We start from the raw sequence: 13,800 nt of genomic DNA, 5'->3' as shown, positions 1-13,800 counted from the left end.
GAACGGTTATAAAAATTAGATATTAGAAGAATATTCATTGATATTTCTATTTTGCTTTTAAAATATCACAGAACCCTACTGTCATTATACCGTTGCAGAGGGTATTGTAATTTCAGTCAGAAGTTTGCATATCCGAAAAAACAAAATTTGACTTCTTTCTTGTTAAAATTAAAAAAATGTTTTTTGACTGAAACGTTAATTTGTGGCAACCCTAAACGCAACAAGCTGTGTTGGCTAACGCTCTGCAGCACTTTCCCCACGCGGGTTCAGTTTTACTTTATTTATAAATCCGCAACCCATCAAAATGGTCTCCCAGCAGCAGATCGAGGCCATCGGAGGAGTCCTGAACAACAAGGATCGCCCGCTAAAGGAGCGTTTTCGGGCTTTGTTTACCCTGAAGAATATAGGAGGGGGAACGGCAATCGAGGCGATCAGCAAAGCCTTTGACGATGAATCAGCGCTGCTCAAACACGAACTGGCCTATTGTTTAGGCCAGATGCAGGATGCCAAAGCTCTAAACATCCTTACCAAGATCCTGAAGGACACCGCTCAGGAGCCGATGGTGCGCCACGAGGCAGCTGAGGCCATGGGAGCCATTGGGCACCCCGATGTGCTGCCCATTCTGGAGGAGTACAAATTGGATCCGGTGGTGGAGGTGGCCGAAACGTGTGCCATCGCTCTGGACCGAGTCCGCTGGCTGCAGAGTGGCCAGAAGGTGGACGACAGCAATCCCTACGCTTCCGTGGACCCTTCACCGCCAACGGCGGGCGACATGAGCGTCGCCGAACTAAAAAGCATCTACCTGGATGCCCAGCAGAGCCTGTTCGATCGCTACAGGGCTATGTTCAGCCTTCGCAATCTGCGCACCGAGGATAGTGTCTTGGCCATCGCCGAAGGACTGAAGGACTCCTCTGCCCTGTTCCGCCACGAGGTGGCCTTCGTCCTCGGCCAGCTGCAGGAGCCCTGCAGCATTCCCTATCTCCAGGAGAACCTGGAGAATCGCCTGGAGAACGAAATGGTGCGCCACGAGTGTGCCGAGGCTCTGGGCGCCATTGCCACAGAGGATTGCATCAAGATCTTGAATCGCTATGCGGAGGACGACAAACGCGTGGTCAAGGAGAGCTGCGTCATCGCCTTGGACATGTGCGAGTACGAGAACAGCCCGGAGTTTCAGTACGCCGATGGGCTGACCAAATTGGACGGGACCAAATGATTTACGCAGCCCATTTGCATCCACCAACTGTATATATTATTTGTAAACATGCATTGTTTTTCACATATTGTGATTGCACGGATCTAATCTTATCTGGACATAAAAAAAATTGAAACGTGACTTTCTGGCGGTTTCACTTTGCCTCCGAGAGGAATGAATAAACTACTGCGGATTCAAAGGAAAAAACTTCAAGGGCAAATTCTTTTGAGATTTTATCATCAGTAAACAATTTTATTACGTTTTGCGTATAGGCAATAGAGAATTTTAAAATTAAAGGTAAATTGAATATCTTAAGTTGTAAAATATTCAAAACATACATATTTGAAAAATAAAAAAAATTCTGGTTTTTTAATTCAATATACAGTTTAAGGTAATGACAAAGTCATGAATACACAATAATTATAAAATAATATATAATTATCACAACCTTAAAATACGCGAAAAGTCCAATTATTCAGTAAACATAGCGATGTGGCAACGCTACGGAAGTAGTAATTAACGACTATGGAGTCATTTTTGTTAAGTGTCTTGTTGCAAATTGAGGTCTTTAACATAAAGATGTCATTTCGAATTTTTACAACGATCGAAAAGACTTACTGCCCTTAAAAATTCCCAAAAATCGAGGAAAACTCATAAAAGCGGTGCAGCAGTGTGACCGCTTGCCAGTTCGCCAGAAATTCACATTGCCGGCGCATTAGACTCAAGATTTTTTTTTGCGACGTATCCATGAAGCTACCGATGCTCGGAACCATCTTGGCATTCTTTTCCGTAATTTTGACGACAATGGCGGCTAACAAGGAGCGTACCTTCATCATGGTCAAGCCTGATGGAGTCCAGCGAGGACTCGTCGGCAAGATCATCGAGCGATTCGAGCAGAAGGGCTTCAAACTGGTTGCCCTGAAGCACACCTGGGTAAGCAGATAATTAAATTAGGAAGAAATCAATATAGACAGCCCCCACGCGGGGTTATCTTCGACCCTAACCTCAAAGGTTACCGGAATGACAAGTGCTTTAGAGGTCAAAAATGCAATTAACTGATAACAAACGAACCCCTGTTTTATAACTAGGCCTCCAAGGAGCTGCTGGAGAAGCACTACGCCGATCTGTCCGCCCGTCCCTTCTTCCCCGGACTTGTTAACTACATGAACTCCGGCCCCGTGGTGCCCATGGTATGGGAGGGTCTTAACGTGGTCAAGACCGGTCGTCAGATGCTTGGCGCCACCAACCCCGCCGACTCCCTGCCCGGCACCATCCGCGGCGACTTCTGCATCCAGGTTGGTCGCAACATCATCCACGGCTCCGATGCCGTCGAGTCCGCTGAGAAGGAGATTGCCCTGTGGTTCAACGAGAAGGAGCTGGTCACCTGGACCCCGGCCGCCAACGACTGGATCTACGAATAGGCGAATAGGGTGTCTCCATCGCTTGTCAAAGCTCATCTTAACTGAATACAGAAATTCTTCTAAAGAATAAAATTCCACGATAATTAGTAAAGAAACTTCGTCGTTTAAAGAACGTGTTGGTTATGGTTCTATAATACATTAATCTATAAGAACATAATTATTGAGTCGTTGGTTTGTGTGAGTAGCAATCTAATTATGGAGTTTATAGAAATTATTGTCGTTTGATTCCGTTTATTGGTAAAACATATGTTAAGTTTCAAAAATGTAGGCGGCCCACTGAGATATTGGCTTTATGAGAGGTAAAACCCATCCTGTGGGAACACAGGAACCTCTCTCTCCAAGGCTTACGTAAGAGTCCCAGGTGGACCTTCCAAAAAAGGTTATTTATTAAAAGCAGAGTCGAAGGATGTACATCTAGAAGTCTTACCGAATCTCCAGGAACCTTTTCTTATTCTCCCTTAACAAATTTGAAGGTTTGCCAAAGAAGACTGCCTCCCATTGGGGTTCTATAGAGGCAGCCATCTTGGACTCTTTGACATGGTCGTCGCCTTTACTCTCCTCCTGGACCCGTCTCCAAACGTGTCGCATTTGGGCCAGTTTTTGGCTAAGAGCCCTCGAATCTCCTCCCCGAGATTCGCATAGTTTTTCCAAAAGATCAAAGTTTTCCAAAATGTAGACTGCATCATGTTGTTTTCGCAGGGAGATGTGCTCCGCTTGTTTCTCTTTGGAATTTCGCGGGGGAATTACGGAATATTTCCGTTCTTTAAGCAAAAGTTCTTCTGGTTTTTTGATTTCACATTTTGCTCGCTTATTCTTTTGTTTATCTAAGAGTCGCCGGCGTTTTCTCTGTGTTTGTAAGCTGGCTACTTTTTGGATCGGCACTTGGTCAAGTTCATCCAGAAGGGTTGTCGTGTTGCGCTGCAGTTCCTCCACCTGTTCCACATTGAAGTCATGCTCTACTTCACTCAGATTCTGGAGTTGTTGTAAATTCGCTATGACATGCCGAATTTTTGTTTTAATTTTAGTTAATTTATTGTTTTGGTGCGGCATTTTGTTGGAACTGTGTTGGTAAACGCCAAACTGCGTAACTGTGTATTTTTTTTTTTTATTTTCATAAAATGTATTTATCTGAAGAAACAAATATCATAACTGCTTTTAAAAGTTCAAAACCTTTTCACACAGGTTTTTAACTTTTAAAAATACATACAAATTCAATTAGGATTGAACTGTATTTAAAGAATAAATGTGAGAAATCGCTTGCTAGCCAACAGCTGATCTTTTATTTACTTGTATCAAAACAAGATTATTGGGTATTAAATTGAATAATACTTATGGCTTTGAGGTCGCTCTGCAGCTCAGAATTTTAAAATGACCTTTTGCCTTCAGGAATTTGTAATTATTGCGTGTATATGAAAAAAAAAAACATTTGCTGCAATTAGATCTCCAGTTCCAATTTGGCTGCTTTTAGGATTTCAGCGGCCTTAGTGTATGCCTCCGTCTCCTTGAGATCCTGCTCATCAGAGAGGTACTTTTCTAAGATCTCAAACTCCTTTTGCAGTCTGTAAAGGAAATTTTATGTTATTCATTTAAAAAAGGAATTTAAAAGCACTAAACCTTCTCTTAGAGTCCGGCACCATCATTATGCACTCCTGGATGACTTCCTCCTGCTTTCGCAGCACATGTTCGTCTGCTCCCTCGCCCCTGAACTTTTCCATCCTGGACTGCTCTATAATAACTTCTTTTGCATAGCAGGATTTTTCTTTGGTCAACCGCCTGACGACTCCCGATTTAATAACAAGCTGTCGGATGCGTGGATCTGCCATTTTTGTGATGCTTTCTCTTCGTTTTAAGGTGGACTAAAAATAGTAGAGCTCGGATGCGGTGTTCTTGGTCGGAGTCACAGTTATTTAAACGAAATTGCGAACAGCCGGCTGAGATTCTGTATAATTTGCCGTGCTTTGTTGTTTTTATACGGGGCGCCTAGTGAGTCAGAACCAGAGTTGCCATCTTCACCAATTGAACTAGACTAAATGAACCAAAGTGAACCGCTTAAAATTAAAAGATTACTTATTATAGCTTGGCGATTTCCACGTATGCGAGAGCGGCCAAATAATTCCACTGCACTTACGGGTGTTGCGGCTACTTAAATCACAAAAAAAAAGATTACTTATTTATTGGTAGTTACATTTATATAAATTTTAATTTTGATTTAAAAAAATCGATTTAAAAAAAATTTAAAAATTAATAAATTTTTCAAAATAGTGATTTAAATTTACGAGTGCCAAAAGAACAAGCCACAAACTAAAACTGATAAAGTATTAAGTTTAGTAAAACTCATTAAATGACCTCTTAATGAAAGTCATAGATGTGGTATTTTACGGTTAAGCTTCCTTTATTTTTCTCATCATTTAAAAGATCTTGTATCAAGCAACATGTTCTGTATCCAAGAGTTATGGTGTCGGTTACAATTTTTTTTAATTTGTATAAATTCAGAGTGTGAGAGAGTAACGTGTATTATATGCTGGTTATGGGCAATGCAATGACATGTGGTTAACGTATATAATGTAGTATGCAAATGCAAATGAGGCTCGATCGAACATTTAAAATGTCTTCAAAAACCGCATGATTATGTGTGTTATATTGATTCCTTTGTTTTTAATACTTCTTAAGCATTTGTCTTTTGGTTTCAAGAGAAATTTTGAATTCATTGCGAATGTAGTCTTTTTCTTTTAGGGGATTTTTGGTTTTTAAAGTGTAGGCGTGGTTTAAAACTAAATTCGGAAATTACATTGTATAATAGATTTTAAATCGAATGCCTCCGACTTGACTTATCAAAAGTATAAAAAGTGTTTAAAATCCATTCGAAACAGGTGGATGATGCACGACCGGATGTGTGGCTGCTAATCAAATTTAAGGTTAGTTCGTAGGTGAGTATATATCGAGGAGGTAGGAGACTACAGAAGGACTCCGAAGGACCCAGCCCACTCCCAGTCGTCGGTGGTGCTAGGTTTCCTGCGGAAGGACTTGCGATGGCGATACAAGTTCAGATAGCTGCAGTAGACCAATAGGGTGAAGGGGGCTAAAGCCGAACCGGGGAGCTGGAAGGAGCCCTCTTTGCTGGCATCCTTGCTGCAGCTCTTGTCCTCGCTAATCGTACTTTTGGTTATTATGTAGGGTAGTATTTGCTCGATATCATATAATATTTGCCACTGGCGGCAGCTGGTAATAGTAGTAATTGGTGTCTTGGTTGCCACGGAGCTAAGGTTTGCGTTCGATCGTCGAGTGGATATTATAATTTTGACATGTGTGTTGTTGGTTTGTGTTGTTGTTGCTCTAGCCGTCTGCTGTTGTTGTTCTTGATGTTGTTGTTGGGTTCGAGTGATGTCGTAGTTCTGCTGGCACCCTAGTTATTTCTTCTTCTGTGCCTTCTCAGCGGCTTTTGTCACCTTGCCCGAGGTCGTCTCTTTAAAGTTGACCGACTTGATGACGCCAACGGCGACAGTTTGGCGCATGTCGCGAACTGCGAACCGCCCCAGCGGTGGGAACTCCTGGAAGCTCTCGACGCATAGCGGCTTGCTGGGCACCAGCACAATAATTGCCGCATCCCCGGACTTGATGGCCTTCGGGTCCGTCTCGGTGGTCTTTCCCGTGCGACGGTCACACTTCTCCTTGATCTCGGCAAACTTGCAGGCAATGTGGGCCGTGTGGCAATCCAAGACGGGAGTGTAGCCATTGGCTATCTGGCCCGGATGGTTCAGCACAATTACCTATGAGATTAAACCAAGAAAGGGAAAGGTTTTAAAAAAGGTTTAATATTCAAGAAATCATTCTTAAATAGAGAAAGTGCTTCTAAAATCCCTTGATTGACCTACCTGAGCGGTGAAGTCGGCTGCTCCCCTGGGAGGATTGTTCTTCGAATCGCCAGCCACATACCCGCGACGCAACTCCTTAACGGACACGTTCTTTACGTTGAATCCGACGTTGTCGCCGGGCATAGCCTCCGTGAGCGCTTCGTGATGCATCTCGACCGATTTAACCTCAGTGACCAGGTTGACCGGAGCAAAGTTGACAACCATTCCTGCAACGAGTCCGGATACAAAGCAAGCGAACAGATTTACACAGGGTTTCACATCCTAAGTAACTACACGGAAAGATTTTGCAAACTATCTTCGGAAATTTGACCAGCTAAAAAAAATATATTTTAATATTTCAATATTAAAACATTAAAATAGTTAACTGATCAGATAATCTTATACTGGCCCAATTTTCCAGAACTTCAATAAAATTGTACAAAATTAAAAAAAAATTTATTGTATCTTCTTCCTAAGATATGCTTTACCAACAACTTGGGTTTAATTTTTCCTATAATTATTGAAATTAGTTTAAAAATTATTTATTTACAAACAATACTATACAAACTATTTAGACAATAGTACTTCAAACGGAATCCGTTGTTTCCAGTTTATGTAGTTATTTTTTTTGGTTAATATTTATGTTCATGTTGCCTGATATTTGTTATCTTTAAAATTGAAAATGGAAGTTTTTTTTATGCTGTACTTCGTTTCAGTTGTATCTATCTTTATTGCCGTTTTTTTAAAGTTATTTAATTGAAAATAATATTAAACTTCAAAAACGAACTGAATCTTTAAATTTTTTTTGGGATTCAAGATATAAATGTTTCAATTGGTTCACTTTCAAAGTGAATATGGAAGCTATGCTCAAGAAGTTTCCCCAAGTGCATGGGGGTGAAGCGCCCCGCTCGCGACTGCGAAGTCGCTCAATAATGCATACATGCGCAAGACTTCGTGGCGAGTCGGTGGCAGTGGGAGTGGCCGCCCACTGCCGACCCAAATTCCACAGAGTACATGAATGAAATAATCAGAGAGGGCAGGAAACCAAGTCTTCACTTCAGACAAGGGGAACACCAATCAGAAGGAGAACGGCAAAAGCAGATTTACCTGGCTTAAGGAGACCGGTCTCCACGCGACCCACTGGTACGGTGCCGATGCCTCCGATCTTGTAGACATCCTGAAGCGGCAGCCGGAGTGGCTTGTCGGTGGGACGCTGCGGCGGCAGGATTGCGTCCAGCGCGTCGATCAAGCACTTGCCCTCCGCCTTGCCCTCCTTGCGTTCCACGGACCATCCCTTGAACCACGGCATTTTCTCGGAAGGCTCCAGCATATTGTCCCCGTGCCATCCAGAGATGGGCACAAAGGCCACCGAGGCCGGATTGTAGCCAATCTTTTTGATGTACGAGGACACTTCCTTCTTGATCTCCTCATAACGAGCCTCGCTGTATGGCGGTTCGGTAGAATCCATCTTGTTGACGCCAACGATCAACTGCTTCACGCCCAGCGTGAAGGCCAAAAGGGCGTGCTCACGGGTCTGACCGTTCTTGGAGATCCCGGCCTCGAACTCTCCGGTTCCGGCGGCTACAATCAGAACCGCACAATCGGCTTGCGAGGTACCGGTGATCATGTTCTTGATGAAATCCCTATGACCGGGCGCATCGATGATGGTCACATAGTACTTGGCCGTCTCGAACTTCCACAGGGCAATATCGATGGTGATGCCGCGTTCCCGCTCCGCCTTCAGCTTGTCCAGCACCCATGCGTACTTGAAGGAGCCCTTTCCCATCTCCTGCGCCTCCTTCTCAAACTTTTCGATCGTACGCTTGTCGATTCCGCCGCATTTGTAGATCAGATGGCCGGTGGTGGTCGACTTGCCGGAGTCCACATGGCCAATCACCACAATGTTAATATGGATCTTCTCTTTGCCCATCTTCACAGATTAAGCCTTTTTCTATAGAGGTTTAGGGGAGACACGAACGGTTGAAGAAGTATTTTGATGAGCATTTCTTGGTGTATTAAAACCAGAAGCATGTGAATTGTGAGCCTTAGTTTTGTGGGTGGTGCAGACAAGTGACGAATGTATGCTGTGGGTGGGGGTCGTGTCATCGTGGTGTAGACACCAAATGCCCATTGCATACACACATGCACAGATGAACACCGAGGAAAAACCAGGACAAGTTCATTTACATTTTTAAAAACGCATCGTTGAACAAATATTAATTTTGCTTATAAAAAAAAACACGGAATTATGATATAAAAATAAATCAAGTCAATTTTAAAAAATAATAGGTCATTAAAAACAGGAAGCTCGAAGTAATTAAAATATAAAATTATTGAAATATGGTAATTTTCATTGACTAAAACTAAAAATACTGGAAATAAATGTTTGAAAGCAACATTTTAGGTATTTTCGAAACAATATTAATTTTATTTAAATCGAATTTATTTCAGTGTTTTTAAAAAATTCTTTTTGATACACAGAAATCAAATTCGTTTTTTGAAAAAAAAGGCTTTTCTTGCCTGTGTCCAAAAAAGTCTGCATCATTACCGGTGAATTATAGAAAAAGAAACTTACCTGTTTTAACTCGGATTTCAAGAGCTGGTCACTGGCGATGCTGAGCTTTTAAAAACTGATCACAAAACCACTCGACGTTAAATCCTAGATATTAAAAAAAAAAAAATAAGAAAAAATTCAGTAAGATATAAAAGATAGTTCAAAGAATAATGATAGATTTTCGTACTCTGCTGCCGGTCAAACAACCAGGCCAAGTGTCCGTCGGTTAAAGACTGCCGTATATATCTCTCCGCCGATTTGCACCGGGCGAAAAATCAATAACGAGCCCCAGACAGAAACGAATCGAGCCGAAGTCTGCGAGCTCTGAGAAAAATGCACTCTCCAGCAAACGAGGATTCAACCGGAGAGAAACCCCCACCCAAAGGATGAAATCCCGGGGAAATGTGGAAAACATTGCAACTGCCGGCCGGCCGGCTTATTTTGGGGGGAAAACCCAATAAGATAAATATACAATTGGCTTTTCTTAAAGGCAAAATGTCAAAATTACAAAATTTCGCACTTTCGCTACATGGTGAAAAAGAAAATCAATGGCCAGAAGCATCGGCATTCGGCGACATTCGTGCGACTGAAAATTCGCGATTCCAAAGGGTGAAAAACTGCAGAGAACGAGACGGGAAGAGCGGACAGGAAAGAGATGGCGAATGGCTGCTGATTGCACTTGCTGTTTCTGCAGAAAGAGACGGAGATGGAGAGCTGCAGGGCGTTGTGATTTATTTTCTACCCCAGTGACAATTTTACTTGCCGATTTTCCCGCATGTTATTTTTAAATCTCTGTATTTGCATCGAAGTGCAAATTGCAAGAAAGAAAGAAAAGCAAAGGAAAAGAAGAATATGTAAAAATACTTTGGCAGACATGCAGGGCAGGAAAAATAATCTGCCGAGCATGTGTCATGCTGCAATTTTAATATTCTTGCAACGAATTTCAATAGAAAACTGCGAATAAACAGTGTGGGAAGGGAATATAAAACGGCAATAATCCAGGCGAAATCGAACACGCACACACATGCAGTCTGTCGCCATGTTGGAATTTAAAAGTCTCCTTGATTGGTTTAATTTACTTGGTTTTTAGAGGCGCTGAAAAGTCGAATATCCAAATCGGATCGATTAACGCTGCCCAGCCCACCGTTATTTCCATGCGGCTATTATGCAAAACGTCATGGGAAACCGGCCGGCAATGCACAGCACACACACACGCGAAACATTCAATTAAATGGTTGGAAAATCGAAGAAATTCCACTTTATTATGCGGAAAATTAAATCTGAGACTTTCTTCATCGACACTTGCAAAACCAATCGATGCCTATTAGTATTGACAAATTAAAAGGATTTTACGGGAGCTCTGCGTGCACTTACCTCGAAATCACAAAACGGAAAGACCGAGAAAGCGCCCGACTCCGAGCTGAACGGAGCCGAACCGATTCCGATTTAGAGATGGACTAGGATCTTGTGCTAAATCGCGAAACTGGGATGGATTCAATATTTTTATTGTGTTGTAGGCCATAGATATATGGCTGTTTTTTTGATGTTTTAAATAAGAAAATTATACATTGACCGAAACTAAAATTGCATTATTGTTAGGGAGTTTAAGGGCTTGTAAAATCACTGAGCTAATTCGTCAAGCTCTCACTCCTTAAAATATTAGCTATTTGCTAAGCAATCACAATTGTTAAAAATTATATTAATTTTGAATATTTTAATTTATCTGCGAATGCAAGCCCAGCGCCCATCTCTAATCTACTTGCAAAATTACGACTGCAATTTGTTCGCGTTGGAGTAAGATGACAGGCTGCCTTCCTCTTTCTTCTCTTTTTATCATACTACAAAACGGAAATTTAAAAAACTATAAATTAACGCCAAAAGGACTGACACATTATTGGCTTTGTAAAAAGCTATCAAAATTTTATATTTAAAGCACATTCTATATTTTTACAGATCATTTGCTTGAAAAACTTCCACATAAAAAATAGAAGTGGGTTTTGTCCTTGAATATAATATAAATTAATATTATAAATACATAAATAACATTTAATACAGCCGCCGTAGAACATTTATTGCGAAAACAAAAAACTTGTCAGCCATATTATTTACAAGGAGTAGTCTATTTGAGTTTACTTGCTTTTTTCTGTGTATTTAAGGAATTATGATAAGGCTAAATATAACAAATATTAGCATATGAATCCAAAATAATTAAGTTATATTATCGGTCGAAAGCATTTATTTCCATTCACTGTCCGACTCGTACTCTTCCCAATCCGGTTTCACGCCCACGGGGAGCTTTTTCTGCTCCAGGTACACGTTGAACTGCTCCGGAATGGACATGAACCTGCGAATTTTCAGTCGGAATTGCCTCCAGGTCCATTGACCAAAGTTCTTTCGATCGGCGACCATGGCCTTGTAGTTGAATTTGTGCTTGTTAAGGAAGTAGGACAGCTCCTTGACCACACCCTTGGGTAATCTGAGTAGATTTAACTTACTAGGAGACGGTTTCAAAAGGGAGAGTCACGACATTACCTGAATTCCGGATCTGCACGTTCGCTGGCCAATTGCTCCAGTTCCTGGACTACATGTCCTCGTTTTGGACCCTCCTCCACGACTGGCTTCTTGATGCCCAGTGCTCGGCGCTCATCCTCATCCAGTTCCTCCTCCAGAAATCCATTCAATACTCTCGCAGCCAGGAGACGATCCTTCTTGTAGCTAGGAATCGCAATGGCTTTGTTGACATCCTTGGCCAATCCCATTTCGCTGAAGTTGGTGCCCACGCGCTGGTCCTCCATCCACATCTTCTTCATCCTGGGACTGGAGAACATAGAATTGTATTAAAATAAAAAGTAAAATCGTATAAAAAGCTATACATATCTTGATTTATAAGCAAATGCAATTAAAGCACCCATTGCGGAAGGCGGCTTGAAGTCCCCACTTACTCCTTGATTTTTCCCGTAGAACTACGTGTTTTGTTCAGCGTTTTGCGATTTACATTGTAGCGGTAACGCTTGCGGGCGTGATTCTTGCGGATCTTCATTGTTAAACTGTTAAATTACTAAATTCCAACACTTCCTTATGAGATGTATTAAACCAAAACAACTTTAAACCGCACGTGTTGCAGCTGATTAGAGTGACATAGGCTTCAAAATACCAAAAAACACACCAAACAAGAGTCTAGTATTTAAATACCGAACTAGCTAGAGATGACATACCGGCAAGGCAAATAAAATCGATAACAATAGCCTCGACTCCTACGAAACCGCTTATATCTTGTTTATATCTGTAATAAAACATAAACATAATAAAAATCCACCATGCGCGATGAGATTTTGGACCCCAGTAACCTGGTGAAGAACAGGGAAATCCTTTACCGCCTGATGATCAGGTGGGTGAAGCCTAAATACTGGTGTATTTGTATTACAATTTTCAGGCCTTTCCCACAGTCAACTGATGTACGATGGCTTGGAGAAGTTCGCCATGGAGCTGTCCATGCTGGTCAAGGCGGATCAGTGTGCTCCGAGTGAACGCCTGTTGCACGTCATGATTTCCGGAATGCAGACACTGAGCGATAAGGACAAGGCCCATTCGGATGACGTCCTGCCCGGAATAGACCTGGAATTCGAGCCGGAGGCCTCAGCCTTGGCCCCGGAACCCCACTCTTACGAAACGGCCTATGTGACCTCGCACAAACAGGCCTGTCGCGCCGGCGCCTTCAGTTACGATGGATCGCTGGTGGCCACCGGAAGTGTGGATGCCAGCATCAAGATTCTGGATGTGGAGCGTATGCTGGCCAAGTCTGCACCCGAAGACATTGAGCCGGGAAGGGAACAACAGGGTCACCCGGTCATTCGCACGCTCTATGATCACACTGACGAGGTGTCCTATCTGGAGTTCCACCCCAAGGAGCACATCCTGGCCTCTGCCTCGCGCGATGGCACTGTCAAGCTGTTTGACATCGCCAAACCTTCGGTAAAGAAGGCCCACAAAGTGTTCACCGACTGCGAACCCGTCTTGTGCTTATCCTTCCATCCCACGGGTGACTACGTGGCCATCGGTACGGAGCACAATGTGCTAAGGGTGTATGATGTGCACACCACGCAGTGCTTCGTCAGTGCCATACCCTCCCAGCAGCACAAGGCGGGCGTTACCTGTGTGAAGTATTCGCCGACGGGAAAACTCTACGCCACTGGCAGCTACGATGGAGACATCAAGATTTGGGATGGAATCAGCGGGCGATGCATTAACACCATTGCCGAGGCTCACGGAGGAGCAGCCATCTGCTCGCTGGAGTTCACCAGAAATGGAAAGGTAAGAGCACTTTAACACTACAACGATCTTGATGAGGCCAATTTAAAACGCAATCCTATTAGTACCTCCTATCCTCCGGTATGGACTCCTTGGTTTACCTTTGGGAGCTGTGCACCAGTCGTCCCATCCAGACATACACGGGTGCCGGAACCACCGGCAAGCAGGAGCACCAAACGGAGGCCGTGTTTAACCACACCGAGGACTACGTGCTCTTCCCCGACGAGGCCACTACGTCGCTGTGCTCCTGGAACTCACGTAATGGCTGCCGATTGACGCTTAATTCGCTTGGACACAACGGACCTGTGCGCTATATCACGCACTCACCCAATGCGCCTGCATTTCTCACCTGCTCCGATGACTTTCGGGCACGTTTCTGGTACCGAAGGGCCAATAATCAGTAAATTAAGAAGGCTTGCAAATTCAAATAAAATATTTAAGATTCAAAACTCATGACTTTGATATTGGCAGTAG

General features: G+C 43.0%; 7 protein-coding genes across 7 annotated transcripts; 3 read left to right on the top strand and 4 right to left on the bottom strand.

The window, feature by feature from the left end:
• Positions 1 to 147: 147 nt before the first annotated feature.
• On the top strand, positions 148 to 1,333 carry LOC108142930 (deoxyhypusine hydroxylase). The gene has a single exon (XM_017267024.2). The coding sequence runs from the start codon at positions 305 to 307 to the stop codon at positions 1,211 to 1,213; it is 909 nt and encodes a 302-aa protein (XP_017122513.1). The 5' UTR covers positions 148 to 304; the 3' UTR covers positions 1,214 to 1,333.
• Positions 1,334 to 1,936: 603 nt separating this feature from the next.
• Positions 1,937 to 2,708, top strand: LOC108142935 (nucleoside diphosphate kinase). Its single transcript, XM_017267030.1, has 2 exons — positions 1,937 to 2,125; positions 2,281 to 2,708. The coding sequence occupies exons 1-2, from the start codon at positions 1,940 to 1,942 to the stop codon at positions 2,611 to 2,613; spliced, it is 519 nt and encodes a 172-aa protein (XP_017122519.1). The 5' UTR covers positions 1,937 to 1,939; the 3' UTR covers positions 2,614 to 2,708.
• A 119-nt stretch (positions 2,709 to 2,827) lies between these two features.
• Positions 2,828 to 3,782, bottom strand: LOC108142933 (programmed cell death protein 7). The gene is made up of 2 exons (XM_017267027.2): positions 3,041 to 3,782; positions 2,828 to 2,980 (listed from the first exon to the last, which is right to left on the bottom strand). The coding sequence occupies exons 1-2, from the start codon at positions 3,661 to 3,663 to the stop codon at positions 2,863 to 2,865; spliced, it is 741 nt and encodes a 246-aa protein (XP_017122516.2). The 5' UTR covers positions 3,664 to 3,782; the 3' UTR covers positions 2,828 to 2,862.
• An 84-nt stretch (positions 3,783 to 3,866) lies between these two features.
• LOC108142937 (tubulin-specific chaperone A) lies at positions 3,867 to 4,603 on the bottom strand. The gene is made up of 2 exons (XM_017267032.2): positions 4,228 to 4,603; positions 3,867 to 4,172 (listed from the first exon to the last, which is right to left on the bottom strand). Exons 1-2 carry the CDS (start codon positions 4,434 to 4,436, stop codon positions 4,049 to 4,051), a joined length of 333 nt encoding a protein of 110 aa, XP_017122521.1. The 5' UTR covers positions 4,437 to 4,603; the 3' UTR covers positions 3,867 to 4,048.
• A 378-nt stretch (positions 4,604 to 4,981) lies between these two features.
• LOC108142927 (elongation factor 1-alpha 2) lies at positions 4,982 to 9,279 on the bottom strand. The gene is made up of 5 exons (XM_017267020.2): positions 9,206 to 9,279; positions 9,040 to 9,123; positions 7,572 to 8,415; positions 6,486 to 6,691; positions 4,982 to 6,380 (listed from the first exon to the last, which is right to left on the bottom strand). Exons 3-5 carry the CDS (start codon positions 8,392 to 8,394, stop codon positions 6,021 to 6,023), a joined length of 1,389 nt encoding a protein of 462 aa, XP_017122509.1. The 5' UTR covers positions 8,395 to 8,415; positions 9,040 to 9,123; positions 9,206 to 9,279; the 3' UTR covers positions 4,982 to 6,020.
• Positions 9,280 to 11,058: 1,779 nt separating this feature from the next.
• On the bottom strand, positions 11,059 to 12,161 carry LOC108142934 (nucleolar protein 16). Its single transcript, XM_017267028.2, has 3 exons — positions 11,961 to 12,161; positions 11,551 to 11,835; positions 11,059 to 11,494 (listed from the first exon to the last, which is right to left on the bottom strand). Exons 1-3 carry the CDS (start codon positions 12,056 to 12,058, stop codon positions 11,254 to 11,256), a joined length of 624 nt encoding a protein of 207 aa, XP_017122517.1. The 5' UTR covers positions 12,059 to 12,161; the 3' UTR covers positions 11,059 to 11,253.
• A 79-nt stretch (positions 12,162 to 12,240) lies between these two features.
• On the top strand, positions 12,241 to 13,775 carry LOC108142929 (cleavage stimulation factor subunit 1). The gene is made up of 3 exons (XM_017267023.2): positions 12,241 to 12,406; positions 12,465 to 13,329; positions 13,392 to 13,775. The coding sequence occupies exons 1-3, from the start codon at positions 12,336 to 12,338 to the stop codon at positions 13,728 to 13,730; spliced, it is 1,275 nt and encodes a 424-aa protein (XP_017122512.1). The 5' UTR covers positions 12,241 to 12,335; the 3' UTR covers positions 13,731 to 13,775.
• Positions 13,776 to 13,800: the final 25 nt, after the last annotated feature.

Source organism: Drosophila elegans, unplaced genomic scaffold (genome assembly GCF_018152505.1).
Source record: "Drosophila elegans isolate 14027-0461.03 unplaced genomic scaffold, ASM1815250v1 contig_468, whole genome shotgun sequence".
In the NCBI taxonomy this organism is placed as follows: Eukaryota; Metazoa; Arthropoda; class Insecta; order Diptera; family Drosophilidae; genus Drosophila; species Drosophila elegans.
The sequence above is the reverse complement of the archived record's forward strand: the minus strand, read 5'-3'. Positions and strand labels throughout refer to the sequence as shown.

What these genes read in the sequence shown, in the direction of transcription:
- LOC108142930 (XM_017267024.2), top strand. Translation starts at nt 305, where the DNA reads ATGGTCTCCCAGCAGCAGATCGAGGCCATCGGAGGAGTCCTGAACAAC.
- LOC108142935 (XM_017267030.1), top strand. Translation starts at nt 1,940, where the DNA reads ATGAAGCTACCGATGCTCGGAACCATCTTGGCATTCTTTTCCGTAATT. An exon ending in TTGCCCTGAAGCACACCTGG is followed by an intron (nt 2,126 to 2,280) that starts GTAAGCAGATAA and finishes TTTTATAACTAG; the next exon opens with GCCTCCAAGGAGCTGCTGGA.
- LOC108142933 (XM_017267027.2), bottom strand. Translation starts at nt 3,663, where the DNA reads ATGCCGCACCAAAACAATAAATTAACTAAAATTAAAACAAAAATTCGG. An exon ending in AAAAGGTTCCTGGAGATTCG is followed by an intron (nt 2,981 to 3,040) that starts GTAAGACTTCTA and finishes CTTTTTTGGAAG; the next exon opens with GTCCACCTGGGACTCTTACG.
- LOC108142937 (XM_017267032.2), bottom strand. Translation starts at nt 4,436, where the DNA reads ATGGCAGATCCACGCATCCGACAGCTTGTTATTAAATCGGGAGTCGTC. An exon ending in GTGCCGGACTCTAAGAGAAG is followed by an intron (nt 4,173 to 4,227) that starts GTTTAGTGCTTT and finishes TTTCCTTTACAG; the next exon opens with ACTGCAAAAGGAGTTTGAGA.
- LOC108142927 (XM_017267020.2), bottom strand. Translation starts at nt 8,394, where the DNA reads ATGGGCAAAGAGAAGATCCATATTAACATTGTGGTGATTGGCCATGTG. An exon ending in GACCGGTCTCCTTAAGCCAG is followed by an intron (nt 6,692 to 7,571) that starts GTAAATCTGCTT and finishes GACTCGTTGCAG; the next exon opens with GAATGGTTGTCAACTTTGCT. An exon ending in CAGCCGACTTCACCGCTCAG is followed by an intron (nt 6,381 to 6,485) that starts GTAGGTCAATCA and finishes TTAATCTCATAG; the next exon opens with GTAATTGTGCTGAACCATCC.
- LOC108142934 (XM_017267028.2), bottom strand. Translation starts at nt 12,058, where the DNA reads ATGAAGATCCGCAAGAATCACGCCCGCAAGCGTTACCGCTACAATGTA. An exon ending in TCTACGGGAAAAATCAAGGA is followed by an intron (nt 11,836 to 11,960) that starts GTAAGTGGGGAC and finishes TATGTTCTCCAG; the next exon opens with TCCCAGGATGAAGAAGATGT. An exon ending in CGTGCAGATCCGGAATTCAG is followed by an intron (nt 11,495 to 11,550) that starts GTAATGTCGTGA and finishes AAATCTACTCAG; the next exon opens with ATTACCCAAGGGTGTGGTCA.
- LOC108142929 (XM_017267023.2), top strand. Translation starts at nt 12,336, where the DNA reads ATGCGCGATGAGATTTTGGACCCCAGTAACCTGGTGAAGAACAGGGAA. An exon ending in CTTTACCGCCTGATGATCAG is followed by an intron (nt 12,407 to 12,464) that starts GTGGGTGAAGCC and finishes CCTTTCCCACAG; the next exon opens with TCAACTGATGTACGATGGCT. An exon ending in AGTTCACCAGAAATGGAAAG is followed by an intron (nt 13,330 to 13,391) that starts GTAAGAGCACTT and finishes CAATCCTATTAG; the next exon opens with TACCTCCTATCCTCCGGTAT.